The 18,293-nt window shown below is 44.9% G+C and overlaps 2 protein-coding genes across 7 annotated transcripts in view; one reads left to right on the plus strand and one right to left on the minus strand.

Moving 5' to 3' along the window:
• MAST2 (microtubule associated serine/threonine kinase 2) overlaps nucleotides 1–8,067 on the minus strand; it is a 214,924-nt gene extending 206,857 nt beyond the window's left edge. For all 6 annotated transcript variants that reach the window (XM_066269315.1, XM_066269313.1, XM_066269317.1 and 3 more), the window contains exon 1: nucleotides 7,571–8,067. In XM_066269315.1, coding sequence (XP_066125412.1) covers nucleotides 7,571–7,753 — 183 coding nt within the window. In that variant the 5' untranslated portion in view covers nucleotides 7,754–8,067. The remainder of the gene's footprint in view (nucleotides 1–7,570) is intronic.
• A 97-nt stretch (nucleotides 8,068–8,164) lies between these two features.
• IPP (intracisternal A particle-promoted polypeptide) overlaps nucleotides 8,165–18,293 on the plus strand; it is a 111,099-nt gene continuing 100,970 nt past the window's right edge. Inside the window, exon 1 of the mRNA XM_066269336.1 lies at nucleotides 8,165–8,304. The gene's annotated coding sequence lies outside the window, so the exon portion shown is untranslated. The remainder of the gene's footprint in view (nucleotides 8,305–18,293) is intronic.

Below are 18,293 nucleotides of genomic sequence, written 5' to 3' on the forward strand. Positions count from 1 at the left end.
AACAACTAAGAAGTCGCAAGGCGCAACAAGAAACTGATGATTGATGCTTCTCATCTCTCTCCGTTCCTGTCTGTCTGTCCCTGTCTATCTCTGCCTCTTTAAAAAAAAAAAAAAAAAAAATAGAACTACCTTATGACCCAGTAATCCCTCTACTGGGTATATACCCCAAAAACTCAGAAACATTGATACGTAAAGACACATGCAGCCCCATGTTCATTGCAGCATTGTTCACAGTGTCCAAGACATGGAAACTACCAAAAAGCCCTTCATTAGATGACTGGATAAAGAAGATGTGGCACATATACACTATGGAATAATACTCAGCCATAAGAAATGATGACATCAGATCATTACAACAAAATGGTGGGATCTTGATAACATTATACAGGGTGAAATAAGTAAATCAGAAAAAAACAAGAACTGCATTATTCCATATGTAGGTAGGACATAAAAACGAGACTAAGAGACATGGACAAGAGCGTGGTGGTTACGGGGCAGGAGGGCACAAAGAAAACTAGATAGAAGGTGACGGAGGACAATCTGACTTTGGGTGATGGGTATGCAACATATTTGAATGACACGATAACCTGGATATGTTTTCTTTGAACATATGTATCGTGATTTATTGATGTCACCCCATTAAAATTAATTTAAATTTTTTTTTAAAAATCAAATAATTACAAGTTATGAACTTTCGAGCACACTATCAAATTATAAAAATCATAGATGTTATGATCACAAAGGCTGAAACTCTATGATGGAGACATTAAGCACAGAAATGGAAATGTACAGCTAAGGGAAAAGGCCAGGCCTAGAGACTCAGTATCACTCTACAAGAAGGTTCTGTGACAATGCCATGAATAAAGAGGGCCACAAACCCTTGTTCCACATCCCAAGCACCTGCCATGAATAAGGAAGCCCACTAAAAAAAAAAGAGTACAATAGGCCTTGGCCGGTTGGCTCAGTAGTAGAGTGTCGGCCTGGCGTGCAGAAGTCTCGGGTTCAATTCCCAGCCAGGGCACACAGGAGAAATGCCCATCTGCTTCTCCACCCCTCCCCCTCTCCTTCCTCTCTGTCTCTCTCTTCCCCTCCCGCAGCCAAGGCTCCATTGGAGCAAAGATGGCCCTGGCGCTGGGGATGGCTGCTTGGCCTCTGCCCCAGGCACTAGAGTGGCTCTGGTCTCAACAGAGCGATGCCCCGGAGGGGCAGAGCATCACCCCCTGGTGGGCAGAGCCATGCCCCTAGTGGGCGTGCCGGGTGGATCCTAGTCGGGTGCATGCAGGAGTCTGTCTGACTGTCTCTCCTCGTTTCCAGCTTCAGAAAAATACAAAAAAAAAAAAGAGTACAATTAAGGAAAGAGCAAGGACAGAAGACCTATCCTCAAACAACATTTAGGGGACAGGAAGAGAAAACTAAAAAACCAGGTAGCAGCAGTCAGACAAACAGAAGTGGAATGGACATTATGACAAAAGAAAATGTCAAGAAGGAGCACATAGTCAATAGTGACAAATACTTCACAGAGGTCAGAGGATGAGGACTAGGGGAAAACAATCAGATTTAATCATTTAAAGGTCCTTGGAACTGCTACTATCTCTTGTGTAATTCTTTAACAATTAAAACTTTTCACGAGTAGCCATGCATTATTTTTAATTAGAGAAAACATTTTAGTATCCACTGTGGTACATTCACACAATGGAAAACTATATAGCAGTAAAAAAGAACCAACTAGGCCTGACCTGTGGTGGCACAGTAGATAAAGCATCAACCTGGAAATGCTGAGGTCGCCGGTTCAAAACCCTGGGCTTGCCTGGTCAAGGCACATATGGGAGTTGATGCTTCCAGCTCCTCCCCCCTTCTCTCTCTCTGTCTCTCCTCTCTCTCTCTCTCTCTGCCTCTCCCTCTCCTCTATAAAATGAATAAATAAAAATAAATAAATAAATAAAAATAAAATAAATTTTAAAAAAAAGAACCAGCCCTGGCCGGTTGGCTCAGCGGTAGAGCGTCGGCCTAGCGTGCGGAGGACCCGGGTTCGATTCCCGGCCAGGGCACACAGGAGAAGCACCCATTTGCTTCTCCACCCCTCCGCCGCGCTTTCCTCTCTGTCTCTCTCTTCCCCTCCTGCAGCCAAGGCTCCATTGGAGCAAGGATGGCCCGGGCGCTGGGGATGGCTCCTTGGCCTCTGCCCCAGGCGCTAGAGTGGCTCTGGTCGCAACATGGTGATGCCCAGGATGGGCAGAGCATCGCCCCCTGGTGGGCAGAGCGTCGCCCCTGGTGGGCGTGCCGGGTGGATCCCGGTCGGGCGCATGCGGGAGTCTGTCTGACTGTCTCTCCCTGTTTCCAGCTTCAGAAAAAAATAAAAATAAAAAAAAAAACCAACTAGGCCCTGGCCGGTTCGCTCAGTGGTAGAGCGTCAGCCTGGCGTGCAGGACTCCCAGGTTCAATTCCCGGCCAGGGCACACAGGAGAGGCGCCCATCTGCTTCTCCACCCCTCCCCCTCTCCTTCCTTTCTGTCTCTCTCTTCCCCTCCCGCAGCCAAGGCTCCAGTGGAGCAAAGTTGGCCCGGGCGCTGAGGATGGCTTCATGGCTGCTGTCTCAGGTGCTAGAATGGCCCTGGTTGCAACAGAGCAATGCCCCAGATGGGCAGAGCATCACCCCCTGGTGGGCATGCCGGGTGGATCCCGGTCGGGCACATGCGGGAGTCTGTCTGACTGCCTCCCCGTTTCCAACTTCGGAAAAATACAAAAAGAAAAAAAAAAGAAGAACCAACTAGCCCAGGGGTCGGGAACCTATGGCTCGCAAGCCAGATATGGCTCTTTGATGGCTGCATCTGGCTCACAGACAAATCTTTAATTAAAAAAATAATAATGTTAAAAATATAAAACATTCTCATATATTACAATCCATTCATTTCCTACTGTTCATGTTCATGGCTGTGGGTGGCTGGAGCCAATCACAGCTGTCCTCCAGGACAACACTTTTTTTTTTTTTTTTTTTACAGGGACAGAGAGAGAGTCAGAGAGATGGATAGAGACAGACAGACAGAAACGCAGAGATGAGAAGCATCAATCATCAGTTTTTTGTTGCAACACCTTAGTTGTTCCTTGATTGCTTTCCCATATGTGCCTTGACCGTGGGCCTTCAGCAGACCAAGTAACCCCTAGCTCGAGCCAGCGACCTTGGGTCCAAGCTGGTGAGCTTTTTGCTCAAGCCAGATGAGCCCACACTCAAGCTGGCGACCTCAAAGTCTCTAACCTGGGTCTTCCGCATCCCAGTCCGACACTCTACCCACTGTGCCACTACCTGGTCAGACACCATATTTTTACTGGATAATGCATAAGGTACATGGGTCATTGTCAGGTCAGGAAGTAAACTTCCCTCCTTTTAGTCAAGTAGTCAGCTAGCTAATTGCAGAAACCCTTTTGATGAAGTAGATGGCTAAAAGAAAAAAAGATGAGGAGTATCATACTTTCAGCAGGAATGGACAGAGGAATTCGTCTTTTTGGAGAGAGTAAGTTCTGCAGTGTGTCTAATATGCAATGATAAAACTGCATCGATTAAAAAAAACTGTCAAATATAAAGCAGCACTTCGACACATGCCATATTACATTTGCATGGAAATATCCAGCGGGGGAAAGCAGGAAGAAATCATGTCAAGAGCTATACTGTGCAGCCTGACCAGGTGGTGGCGCAGTGGAGAGAGCGTCAGACTGGGATGTGGAGGACCCAGATTCAAGACCTCGAGGTCGCCAGCTTGAGCACAGGCTCATCTGGTTTGAGCAAGGCTCACCAGCTTGAGCCCAAGGTCGCTGGCTCGAGCAAGGGGTTATTTGGTCTGCTGTAGCCCCCCAGTCAAGGCACATATGAGAAATCAATCAATGAACAACTAAGAAGCCACAACGAAGAATTGATGTTTCTCATCTCTCTCCCTTCCTTGTCTGTCTGTCCTTATCTGTCCCTCTCTCTGACTCTCTGTTTCTGCCACAAATAGAAAAGAAAAAGAACCAACTATTTCCACAAGCAACAACATAGATGGATCTCACAAACATGATTTTTATAAAATAATATCAGTTCTTTCCCTGGCTAGGTTGCTCAGTGGATAGAGAGTCCTCTCAATGCACCAAGGTCACAGGTCTGATCCTGGTCAGGGCACATATGAGAAGCAACCAATGAGTGTACAATTAAATGGAACAACTAGGTGGAACAATAACTGATGCCTCTCTCTTTCTCTCTCTCTCCTTCCCTTCTTTCTCTCTCCCTTCTCTCTCTCTCCCATCAGTAGAAAAAAATTAAGTTTAAATGATATCAGTTCTTTTTATTCCCCCACTGATTTGAGAGAGAGAGAAGTATCAACTGTTGTTCCACTTAATTGTGCACTCATTGGTTGCTTATTGCATGTGCCCTGAAAGGGGATGAAACCTGGGACCTCTGCATGCTTGGCCCATGCTCTATCTCCTGAGCCACCCAGCTAGGGCCTCACAAACTTGATTTGAATTAAAGAATCTAGTCACAAAAGAAATGCAAACTGTATGATTCCATTTATATGAAGCTCAAGAAAGGGCAACACTAATCCATGGTGATAAGAGACTGGGAAAGTAGTTATCTTTGGAGGAGCGTTCTATGGTACTAAAAATGTTCTACATCCTTTTAAATTATTTCATTGATTTCAGAAAGAGAGAGAAGGATAGGGTAGGGATGAGGGGGAGGGGGAAAGAGCGAGGAAGAGAAGGGAGGGTGAGAGAGAGAGAGAGAGAGAGAGAGAGAGAGGCATCAACTCACTGTTCCACTTAGTTGTTCCATTTAGTTATACACTCATTGATTGCTTCCTACATATGCCCTGACTGGTGATCGAACCCACAACCTTGGTGCATGAGGATGACACTTTATCCACTGAACTACCCAGTCAGGGATGTTCTACATTTTGACCTAAGTAGTGGCAACATGGATATATTTGTCTTATAAAAATTCATTGACTGAGATTGACCAGGCGGTGGCACGGTGGAGAGAGTGTCAGACTGGGATGCGGAGGACACAGGTTCGAGACCCTGAGGTCACCAGCTTGAGCACAGGTTCATCTGGTTTTAACAAAGCTCACCAGCTTGGACCTAAGGTCGCTGGCTTGAGCAAGAGGTTACTCGGTCTGCTGTAGCCCCCGGTAAAGGTACATATGAGAAAGCAATCAGTGAACAACTAAGGTGTTGCAACAAAATACTAATGATTGATGCTTCTCATCTCTTTCTGTTCCTGTCTGTAGGAAAAAATAATAAATAAATAAATCTGACTCTCTGTCTCCGTAAAAAATAATAAATAAACCTTTAATTGTATTGAAGTTACACCACAATAAAAAAGTAAATAAACAGGCCCTGGCCGATTGGCTCAGTGGTAGAGCGTCAGCCTGGCGTGCGGGAGTTCCGGGTTGATTCCCGGCCAGGGCACACAGGAGAGGCGCCCATCTGCTTCTCCACCCCTCCCCCTCTCCTTCCTCTCTGTCTCTCTCTTCCCCTCCCGCAGCCAAGGCTCCATTGGAGCAGTTTGCCCGGGCGCTGAGGATGGCTCTGTGGCCTCTGCCTCAGGTGCTGGAATGGCTCTGATTGCGGCAGAGGGAAGCCCCAAGATGGGCAGAGCATCACCCCCTGGTGGGTATGCCCGGTGGATCCTGGTCTGGTGCATGCAGGAGTCTGACTGCCTCTGTTTCCAACTTCAGAAAAGGAAAAAAAAAAAAAGTAAATAAACAAACATACAATGTTACTGGTGACCTTGGAGACATCACTTTTGGGAGAGTTGAAGTGTAGAAGCCAAACTATAATATGAGAAATGTATACAAGGTGAGGAAGCTGATCCATTTTTCAAGAAGGCAGCTGGTGAAGCAAAGAATAGATAACAATGTAGCTTAGGTAATGTACACAATTCAGGGATATTGTATTATTTTGTTTTTATTTAAGGTTTAAGACAAAGAGAAAATAACATACATAACAAGGACAAATGAACCAGGATGAAATCAAGTACATAAGTAGAGGGATTAGCCTCAGAGAGGAGAAGGAATACTTATTTTTCTGAAATTGAGGCAAAGGATGACTGAACACAGAAATCCTGATATAAAGAAAAGGAGAAAATCAAGTAACCTTGCACTCTTTAGTGAAGCATATAATAAAGTCAATTGGACCAGGTAAATTGAGCAAGAAAAGGATCTGAGCTTTAAATATTTTTTAATGTTTCAAATAGATATTGCAGCCCTGGCCAGATGGCTCAGTTGGTTAAGAGCATTGTCCTGGAGCACAGAGGTTGCCAGTTCAATCCCTGGTCAGGGCACATACAGGATGAGATTGATGTTCCTGTCTCTCCACCCACTTCCTCCCTCTAAAATCAATAAAATAAACAACTTAAAAAAATAGATATTGCAGAAAATATAAAAGGCACAGATGAGGGGGAAATTACAGCAACAGGATAATGCTCAGTGGCCTGAAAGCAGGGCTGGGCAGAGAATAAGAGGTGAAAGAACAAAAGGGGGGGGGGGGAATCCAAGTGCTAGCATGTGCATTACTGAAACTATATAATAAGAAATGATGTCTAAGGAAAATACTTATTTAACTGATGGGAAAAGAGACAGGAAACCTAATAGACTTGAAAGACTGAAAGATTAAATCACTAGGGTCTCCAGTGCAAAAGAAAAGCTGTTCATAGAGTTCATTACAGAACATTTTTCTGCAAATCCCACAAGATGAAAGACCACATACTCCCTTTGACTGGACTTCCTACCGCTACTAGTGGCAACTCCTCCCTGATAAAACTGACCTTTAACCCCTATTTCTAACTACACCTACAATGACTAATAAATTATATAAACACATCCTATCCATTCAGAAATTCCATAAATATTTTTTTACTGTTTTCCATTTGTATTTTCCCATCAAGATGTTTTCAATGGAAAACTCCTAGAAGGCATAGCCTATATCTATAAATTCCCTGTTCACGTCATTGGGCTTGGGATTGCACATACGCAGTTGTTTTAAAAAGCGCTTTCTTGTGAAATAGATCATTATTGAAGTGAACTTTAAAATAAAGATTCTGAACACACTTCTACAAGACTACAGTAATGGCCAAATCAGAGAATGCTTAGAAATAACATCAGTTTTTATATCCGTCAAGACAACCTCTAGGCAATAGAATAACATGTGCTGTATACTATTGACTTTCCGTATCTTATACTGTTTACCATCCCTCTACGTAACTCCTCAATATCCCTTTAGTAAGCCTATTCTTTGAAGTGCATTTACTCCCAACCCACGTTCCAGAGTCCCTTCTTCCCATCCAGAACCCCTGACTGCAAATGCCCACAGGACCATTTTTTCATTCCCCTACTCTCTCCCATTTCCCATTCAACCTCGGGCCATCACTTCCATTTTTCCACTCCCCATTTTCCTGCCTCTCCAGACCTTCCATTCCTTCTGCGGAACTACTCAGTCCCCACCCCTCAAATGCCCCAGCCTGTCTTCCCGCCTGAGATCCCCCTCCCCCACCGCTTCATTCAGACTGCCCTTCCATCCTTTCCCTCCCGGACCCGGGCCCGCCTTACCTGCTCCTTGACCTCAGACCCCATGGGCCCGGTCCACTCCTCCAGTCGCTGCCTCCCCGGCGGCGCTCGCCGGCGCGGGGTCAGGGGCTGGGGCCGTTCGGCCGCTCGCTGAGCCCTATCCTCGCCGCGGGGGGCCGGCGGCGGCGGCGGCTGAGGTCGTTCGCGGCAGCGGCTCCGCTTCATATCTGCGGCTGGGCCCTGCGGGCGTCAACGCCGCGACGGTCCCAGTCCCGCACAGCTCCGGGCCGCAGCGCTGCCGCGCCAACCACCACCCGCAGCCACCATGGCCCGGCGGGCGCCCGAAGCCACCGACCCCAGCTTGCAGCTCCTCCGCGCGTTCTGGGGCTTCAAGCGCCACGGTCTTTTCGGCGCTCCTCACGGTGGAGGCAACATAGCCGCCGCCTCGTTTTCTCCCACCCGGCACGCGCTTAGCCGGCCACCCGCCGCCGACGGCGCCGGCTCTAGAGCCAGCTGCCCGCCAGCCCGCCTCCGGCCGGGCCCCGCCCCTCCCTACCCCTCCCTTGGCGCGCGCACGGGGAGCCCGCCCGCCACCTTCGGCCGCGCGCGGTCTCCCGCGCACGCGCCAGCGAACAGTCGCGAGAGACCCGCCCGTGGCCCCTCTGTATAGTGGGGAAAGCGGAAGGGGGCGGGTCTCCCGGTGCTCAGCTGAGACTACGACAGACACTCATTGATTCTTTCATTCATCCATTCATGAAAATGTGTGCTCGGCCAAGGTAAGTGCTAGGGATCCAAAAGTGCGTTAGAACTGATCGGTGTCTTCAGGAAACTATAGGGAGAGGGACCAAGAGCAGGAAGGAGTCAAAATACACAATGAATTAATAAAATATGAATGCATGCTTTTTTATTGAGGGCTTGCTACTGTTACCTAATCTTCACATCACACTTTGGAGGCAGGTCTGCTCATTCTTATGTTACAGATAAGAACACCCAGATGAAGTGACATACACTCAGCAAATCAGTGAACAAACTAGACAGAACCCAAATTCTGGCTTTTCTGTCTCTTTCCACTGTTTTCTGATGCTTCCAGAAAGTTATACAGGGCGTGCAAAGTCCTATAAAGAGGAAGAAGTGATAGATTCCTTCTGGGGAAAGGGGGGGACAAAAAGGCTTCCGGAATGATTCCCATGATTCCCCAGTGATGATGAAGTCATCGTGTTATAACCCAGTCCAGCCTGACCACAGCCAGTCTAGCTGTGGCCTAAGCAGCCTGGCCTGTCACTTCCAGTGACTCATCTTCTCAGCAACGTGGCTGCAGATTAGCACTGTCTGGCGTCCTCCTTCTGGTTTCAGCTAGTCTGCCACAACGTTGTATTTTTCTTTTCTTTTTTTAACATGTCACTGCTTTTTATTGCCCATAGAATAAAATTCAAATTACTTACAATGGTCTAAAGCTAATACCTAAATTATCTAACTCCTCCCCATCCATCTAAACTCATTCCAGCCTCTCATTTGCTTATGTCAGAGTGGTTCATTTTCTATTTTTTTTAGTGGACGAGTAGATTAAAAAACTGTGATACATATATACAATGGAATACTATGGGGCTATGAAAAAGAAGGAAATATTACCTTTTACAACAATATGGAGGGACCTGGAAACTATTATGTTGAGTGAAATAAGTCAGGCAGAGAAAGAAAAATATCATATGACCTCACTCATTTGAGGAATCCAAGGAATAATGAGAACTGAGGAACGGAATTGAGACAGAGGAGGGATCAAAGGGACCAGAGGGAAAAAGGGACCAGAGGAAAAGCGGACAGAGGGAAAGGGGATGATAGGATGGGATAAACCTGAAGGGAAGGGGGGAGGGCACTGTAGAGAGGGGGGCAGGGGAGATGTTGGGAATAGGGGGAAGGGGGAGGCATTCGGGGTGACCCTAGAATCTATTTAAACACAACGTTGTATTTTTCACTCGTTTGTCTTGACCATAGTTCTTTCCCTGAAGGCTGCACCATTTTTCCTGGGCCTCCTCCCTAAACCCTTTCTGAAAAATAATAATAGTTAACACTATAGAGTGCCTGCTGGACCTGTAGAAGACACTGTGCATTCAATTCACACATATGCAAACAAGAAGTAAGTTGTGTTATTTCCAATTTATGGTTGAGGAAACTAAGGCTCAAGTTACATAACATGCTAAATATGATACAGCTAATAAGTGGAAGGCCAGGACTCAAATCAAGGTCTGTCAGATACCGGAGCCTTGCACACACAACCAATGTATTCTATAGCCTTTTACTAGTCTTCTTCTGTATCTCCTGTTTCAGTTCCTCACTACCATAACCCGGTTGCCTCAACCAGAAACCTGGAAGTCATCCTAGACACCTTCCTTACCTTCTCACCCCCACATCCAATTAATGAACAAGTGCTGTTGTTTCTGTAACCTTACTCTCTCTCCAATCTGCATCCTCTTTCTAACCCACTGGCACCACCTCAACTCAGTAAGTATCTTTTCTCACCTACTTGACTGGGTAAGCTTTCTCACTGGTTCACCTACATCCAACCTCTTTCTTTTCAAACTCATCCTCCAAAAAGCCTTTACAAGAATCTTCATATAACATGTTACTCTCTAAATTTACTATGGTTGTAGGCTATCCAGAATCTGGTCTCTGCCTACTTAACCCTTTATTAATTTCTGCTGTACCAACTATATACAATTATACCAGCTGTTTATAGTTCCCTGAATATACAGTCGGCCATATACTTGGTACAAACAATAGAAACAAACTCTGACCACCCTAAGCCTAAGGGAGAATTTATTGGAAGGCTATATTGAGGAACTCACAGAACTGAATAGAGATTGTAGAAGGAGGCATATGAAACTGGCAGGAAAAAGGAGCTTCTACAGGCTGCAAATCAGGAAGAATTGCTATGACCATCACACCACCCCTAGACAAAGTGCTATGTTGCTGCCACCCATCTCTGCAAAGGGATTCTAACCTTCTCTTCGTAATTGCATCACCGTTCCAAATTCAGTCTCTGGCAGAAGAACCCACTGACTCAGCCATTCTAACTTCTCATCTTCCATTATAAGGACTGGAAAAGTCAGTGTGGCACACAGACTTTAAGGTAGCCCTTACAATCTTCTCCCACCCCAATGTTTATGCCTTTGTATGATTCCCCTCTTCTTGAGTGCGGGTGGGACCTGTGACTTGCTTCTAACTAATAGAATATATAGCAAAGGTGATGTGATATGATTCAATGATTACATTATATAACATTTCATCTTGTTAGCAAACTCACTCTCTCTCTTTAATAGTCTTGAAGAAGCAAGGTACCATGTTCTGAAATGCCCATGGAGAAGGCCATTTGGCAGGAAATTTCAAGAAATCTCTTAAAGCTGGGGCAGCCTCTGATCAAAGAACCAGCAAAAAAAACAAAAACAAAAAACCCAAAGAGGCCTGACCTGTGGTGGCGCAGAGGATAAGGCGTCGACCTGGAAATGCTGAGGTCGCCGGTTCGAAACCCTGGGCTTGCCTGGTCAAGGCACATATGGGAGTTGATGCTTCCAGCTCCTCCCCTGTTCTCTCTCTCTCTGTGTCTCTCTCTCCTCTCTATCACTCTCTGTCTCTCTCTCTCTCCTCTCTAAAAATGAATAAATTTTTAAAAAATTAATAAAAAAAAACACCCAAAGAGCTAAATCCTACAGCCATAAATTTTGTCATTATTCTGAGTTCTGAGTGATTCGCTGTTCCAACTATATTTATACCAGCTGTTTATAGTTCCCTGAATGTACAGGTCCTTCTCCAGGTAAGAACATAGTCCAGGCATACCTGGACTCCTGATCCACAGAAACTGAGATAAGTGTGTGTTATTTTGAGCTGATAAGTTTGTGGTGATTTATTACACGGTAATAGAAAATGAATACTACTCACTTTCTCAGCCTCTTATCAGCCACAGATGGCCGTGTGACACACTCTGGCCTGAATCTAGTCTTATCCCTTAATCTTCAGTTTTAATAAATGACAACACCCCCACACACACACACTCAGGTCAGATCCTCAGAATGATCCTTAAGTCTTCTCTTTCTCACATCACATCCATTCCACTAGTAAATCCTATGAAACTTACAAGGATATTATCTGGGAGAGGTGATGATAACAAGTACTATGAAAGTGATAGTGGTGATGGAAAAAAGTAGATGGATTTTAGATAGACTCAGAAAGTAGAAACAGTACCTATTGTCTGTGTTTGGGTGGAGAGAAAGAGAAAAGACTTGAGAATGATTTTCAAGTTTCTGAAGAAGATTATGATTAATTATTTTAGATGTACTAGCTCTTAAGTACCAGTGAGATACCCAAGTGAAGATGTTTAGTGAGTTTTTTTGTTTTTTTTTTACACAGAGAGTCAGAGAGAGGGACAGACAGACAAGAATAGAGAGAGATGAAGTGGTAGAGCGTCGGCCTGGCGTACAGAAGTCCCGGGTTCAATTCCCGGCCAGGGCACACAGGAGAAGCGCCCATCTGCTTCTCCACCCCTCCCCCTCTCCTTCCTCTCTGTCTCTCTCTTCCCCTCCCGCAGCTGAGGCTCCATTGGAGCAAAGATGGCCCGGGCGCTGGGGATGGCTCCTTGGCCTCTGCCCCAGGCGCTAGAGTGGCTCTGGTCGCAAAAGAGCGATGCCCCGGAGGGGCAGAACATCGCCCCCTGGTGGGCAGAGTGTCGCCCCCTGGTGGGCAGAGTGTCGCCCCCTGGTGGGCATGCCGGGTGGATCCCGGTCGGGCGCATGCGGGAGTCTGTCAGACTGTCTCTCCCCGTTTCCAGCTTCAGAAAAATAAAAAAAAAAAAAAAGAATGGAGAGAGATGGGAAGCATCAATCATCAGTTTTTCATTGTGACACCTTAGTTGTTCATTGATTGCTTTCTCATATGTGTCTTGACCGTGGGCCTTCAGCAGACCGAGTAACCCCTTGCTCAAGCCAGCGACCTTGGGTCCAAGCTGGTGAGCTTTGCTCAAACCAGATGAGCCCATGCTCAAGCTGGCGACCTTGGGGTCTCGAACCTGGGTCTTCCACATCCCAGTCTGACACTCTATCCACTGCACCACCCCTGGTCAGGCTAGTGAGCTATTGATTAAATTCAGAGCTCAGAACTGAGAACCACCAGTATTTAGATGTGTAACTAATATAAACTGTTCTATAATCTTAAAGTATAAATGTGATCATATCAATTTTCATTTTTCTAGTTAGTAACTCAGGCCTTCATATTATCTAGTATCTTCGTATCTAAAAACTCTAAGGTTCTTACATATTCTAAAAGGTAAGTATGGAAGCTATCTGTTATATAACAAAACAACCCACAATTTTTTACTTAAAACAACAATAATTTATTTAGCTAACAGTTCAGTGGGTCAGCTGGATGGTTCTTATGGCCTGAGTCAGTTTAGCTGATCATTGCCAGGCTTGCAAATTAAGCTGCAGTCAGCTGAGTATTGGCTGGTGACTAGATAATCTAGAATGGCCTTTCTCACATGGCTGGCGATTGGCAGGCTATTGGCTTTAGCAATGAGAGCAACGAAGTCATGTATGTCTCTCATCCAGCAGGCTAGCTTGAACTTTACATGAGAGTAGTGGTTAGGGTCCCAAAAACAGAAATACACAGCAAGCCTCAATGTGAGGACACTTTTTAAGTCTTTCTTGGTGTCCCACTAGCAACTGTCTCATTGCCAAAGCAAATTATAAGTCACAAAGCAAATTATTGCAAATTAAGTCAGTTGGGAGGAAACTAAAGTTACATGGCAAGAAGGAATGGATTTCAAGAGGGGGAGGATTTGTGGCTATCTCTGCAGTCTACTCCAGGAAGATCAATCCAACTCTCATAGTCTCGTCCAGCTAAAATTAGATCAGTTCATTAGCATCATTGCTTCCTGGGACCGTGTTATGAACCTAATGTTTGTACCCCCCCCCCAAATTCACATATTGAAGCCCTAACCCCCAGTGTAACTGTATTTGGAGACAGGGCCTCTAAGGAAGTAATTAAGGTTAAGTGAAGTCATAAGGGTGGGGTCCTGATTCAATAGCATTATTATCTTTATACTGTAAGATGAGACACCAGAGAGCACTTGCTCTCCCTCACCCCAGGCATGCATGCACCATAAAAGGCCATGTGACTACAGCGTGAGAAAGCAGCCATCTACAAGCCACAAAGAGAGATCTTACCAAAATGGGCAGTAACCTTGGTCTTGGACTTCTGGTCTCTAGAACTGCAAGAAATAAATTTCTGTTGTTTAAGCCACCCAGTCTATGTTATTTTGTTATGGCACCCCAAGCAGACTAAAAACAGACATTAGAACAAAGTCCTCCTTTTGAGAAAAAGCAACCCCATTACCTCAGGCCAAGTTCAGCCAAAGATGCCCAGGCCAGAGTTCCCACAATTAAAGCTCTTGTCTTGTTCCTTTTCAGGTACCATACGTAGCACAGTCACTTGCCAGGGAAACAAGCAATCCCAGGACAAATTTCCCAAGGAGTCCACATTCTAGGGACCTGCAGTTCTTCCTCTTTTTTTTTTTTTTTTACAGAGACAGAGAGTCAGAGAGAGGAACAGACAGGGACAGACAGACAGGAATGGAGAGAGATGAGAAGCATCAATCATCAGTTTTTCGTTGCGACACCTTAGTTGTTCATTGATTGCTTTCTCATATGTGCCTTGACCATGGGCCTTTAGCAGACCGAGTAACCCCTTGCTCAAGCCAGCGACCTTGGGTCCAAGCTGGTGAGCTTTGCTCAAACCAGATGAGCCCACGCTCAAGCTGGTGACTTCGGGGTCTCGAACCTGGGTCCTCCGCATCCCAGTCTGACGCCCTATGCACTGCACCACTGCCTCGTCAGGCAGTTCTTCCTCTTAAACATTCAAAATAGAAGTGGCCCCTAGGCAATGATTGCTTGCTAATCCTCCTAATAAAGGATGCTCAGTGTTTCTAGGGGGCTGGGGAATGTACACACCGTCCTGGATAAGGCTGCTTTCAGTGATACTAGCTTGCTCTACTCTTCTATGAAAGACCTCCTAGGTGATTCAAAGGGGCCCACATTATTCTTCTAAGAGTTAGCTTTAAGGATTCCTTATTATAATTATGGAAAAAACAGATACTTGTCTCCCAATATCCATTGTTCCTTTTTTTATAATTATTATTGGACACAAGGCCACCTAGAATAAAGACAATTGCCCAGCCCCTTTTGCTCTACCCAGTGAGATGTGAGCATAAGGGAAGAGTACAACTCTTATGTTCTTAAAAAGAAAAAGCATGTCTTCCTTTTCTCCTCTTCTCCTTTTGTCCAGCCTGTCGCTTGGAAAGTGGTCATGGTAGAAATTTATCTTGGACCATAGGGATGAGGAAACATCCTGGGAATGGCAATGCAATAATGTAGAAAGTTCCAAGATGAACTCATAGAGCAGAGCTGCCATCCTTGCTCTTTGTGCTATTATGTGAGAGAGAAGCACACTTCTATCTTGTATAAGTCACTGTAATTTTGGGTGTCTGTTACATGTAACTAAACCTCCATTGTTATCACATAAAATGGTGATTTCTAGGACCTGTTTTGTTAGAGAAGATAATGGATCACAAATGTAATCTTTGGCAAGACATCAGCTCCAGATGGAAACTGAATCCATATTAAATACATTAGGATTAGGATACATTTGGCATCTCAGGAAAATCAGTAATCTTAGGGAAATCCAAGAACAAAAGCATGGATGGCCTTATGGAATTTAAAACTGGAAGCATCTCTAGGATCCTCAGCAGTAAAAGTTTAGGACATTTTATTCTATGCTGTCATTATCATGTCTGAGTTTCTCTCTTGATCTCTGCTTTAATTCATATGTCCTTTTGCTTTTCCTCCCAGAATTAACCAGCTTATTTACCCCCTCTTCTGTGTTATTGCTTTATATCATCACTTCTGCCTACCAGTATTTTCTACTTAGCCAAAACTTTGTCTTGATCATAGCCTTTTCTCTATTAATTGATCTCTCTATGCAATTTAAAAACTTCATTTCTCATTTCTAATATCCTATTCATTTCTAATTCATTTACCTAAGGATGAAAAGCTAATAGGCCAAACCTTACCTGTCAAGTTACTTTAATAGCTGCTGGATAATCTACACATTTGTCAAGAGTACCTTCCAGGTCCAATCAATAATGTTGAAGAATTTGAAAGATAGCATCAAAGTGCAAAATATGACTGCCTAGGACTGTCCCTAGGAATGTAAGGGAGGGATAATTTTCCATAAAGGAGGATGGTAAACTTCTCTGGAACTATGAGTAACATATTTTGGATAGATATTTTAGAGATGAATAAAAGTGGAGAACAGAAACTACTTAAGAATCTATTACAAAAGAATAAGTAAAAGTGTTCAGGTACTTGTAAGAGTTTTACAGTGGTAAGGCTAAACAGGAAGGTACATACTAAAGAAATAGTACAGATGTAAAATATACAGGAGTCAATGATTAGCCAGATAGAGAAAATAAGCAAATGGTATGGTCATGGAAAATCTTCAGGAGTCTGGCTTAAATAACCAGGTGGACGCTGTTGTCTTGCAAGTTTCGTAATTTCATTCACTCATTTATTCACACAGTCAAGAATAATGTGTTTAGGCCCTGGCCGGTTGGCTCAGCGGTAGAGCGTCGGCCTGGCGTGCGGGGGACCCGGGTTCGATTCCCGGCCAGGGCACATAGGAGAGGTGCCCCTTTGCTTCTCCACCCCCCCCTCCTTCCTCTCTGTCTCTCTCTTCCCCTCCCGCAGCCAAGGCTCCATTGGAGCAAAGATGGCCCGGGCACTGGGGATGGCTCCTTGGCCTCTGCCCCAGGTGCTAGAGTGGCTCTGGTCGCAGCAGAGCGATGCCCCGGAGGGGCAGAGCATCGCCCCCTGGTGGGCAGAGCGTTGCCCCTGGTGGGCGTCCCGGGTGGATCCCGGTCCGGCGCATGCGGGAGTCTGTCTGACTGTCTCTCCCTGTTTCCAGCTTCAGAAAAATGAAAAAAAAAAAAAAATTCTCACAGACCAAGAAACCAAGAAAGGGGCAATTCCAGCATTACATTATGAGTTTATTAAGAAAATTTATATATGAGGTGTGTCTCAGGTGACAGCAAGAGGACATTGACATCCTCTGTGCCACATGGCAAATGCTAAGAAGTTCTATAGGACAGGGCAGGCCGGATTTAGGTACAGGTACTGGGTTGTGACCCTCCCGGATAAGGAGAAAACTCCTTACTTGCTTGCCCAGAGGTAGAGCAACAGCCTACCGCACAAACCAGCACACTGTGCGGAATAGGGAAAGGTAGATCAGACAGCCTCTGAGGGGATTTTCCAGAAGCAATCTCTGTTCTGGGCAGGATCTAGCTGGCAATCCAGCAGTGACCACATCATGGAACAGTCTCTCTTCCACAGCAATCAAGCAAGCCACACTAATTTTTTTGGTTTCCCAATACATATAAAAGTTATGTTTACACTATACTGCAGTCTATTAAATATGCAATAACCTTGTCTTTAAAAATGTACCTACCTTAATTTTAAAATACTTTATTGCTAAAAATATGCTAACCATCATCTGAGCCTTCAGCCAGTCATACTCTTTTTGCTGGTGAAGAGTTTTGCCTCTGTGTTGATGGCTGCTGACTTCTCAAAGTGGTGGTTGCTGAAGAATGGGTGGCTGTGGCAAATTCTTAAAATAAGACAACAGTGAAGTATGCTGCATTGATTGGCTCTTCTTTTCACTGATTTCTCTGCAGCATGCAGTGCTGTTTGATGGTGTTTTACTCACAGTAGAATTTTCAAAATGTTGTGGTTGTTTTGATCTTCTATCCAGACCATTAAAATTTTCTCCATATCAGCAATAAGACTGTCTTACTTTCTTATTATTTATGTGTTCACTGCAGTAGCACTTTTAATTTTCTTCAAGAAGTTTTTGCCTGACCTGTGGTGGAGCAGTGGATAAAGTGTCAACCTGGAACACTGAGGTCGCCGGTTTGAAACCCTGGACTTACCTAGTAAAGGAAGCAACTACTATGAGTTGATGCTTTCTGCTTCTCCCCCACCACCATCACTTTCTTTCTCTCTCTTTCTGCCTCTCTCTCTCTCTCTCTCTCCCCCCCGCAAATAAATAAATAGAATATATAATTATATATATATATGTATATATATGTGTGTGTGTGTGTATATATATATATATAAAAGAAGTTTTCCTTTGCAATCACAACTTATTTAACTAGTATAAGAGGCCTAGCTTTTGTCCTATCTTGGCTTTTGACATGCCTTTCCTCATTAAACTAAATTATGACTAGCTTTTGCTATAAAGTGAGAGACATGCAACTCTTTCTTTCATTTGAACACTCCGAGGCAATTGTGGAGCTATTACTTGGCCTAATTTCAATATTGTTGTGTCTCAGGTAATGGGGAGGCCCAAGGAGGGAGAGAGATGGAGGAAAGCTAATTGATAGAGCAATCAGAATATACAGAAACTAATCAACTTCACTATCTTATATGGGCAAGGTCCATGTTACCCCAAAACAATTACAATAGTAGCATCAAAGATTACTGATCACAAGTCACCATAACAAATAAAAATTTTAAAGTTTAGCCTGACCAGGCGGTAGCGCAGTGGATAGAGCGTCGGACTGGGATGCGGAAGTACCCAGGTTCGAGACCCCGAGGTCGTGCGCGCGGGCTCATCTTGAGCAAAGAGCTCGGCAGCTTGGACCCAAGGTCGCTGGCTCCAGCAGGGG

This window comes from Saccopteryx bilineata, chromosome 3 (genome assembly GCF_036850765.1).
Source record: "Saccopteryx bilineata isolate mSacBil1 chromosome 3, mSacBil1_pri_phased_curated, whole genome shotgun sequence".
Classification (NCBI taxonomy): domain Eukaryota; kingdom Metazoa; phylum Chordata; class Mammalia; order Chiroptera; family Emballonuridae; genus Saccopteryx; species Saccopteryx bilineata.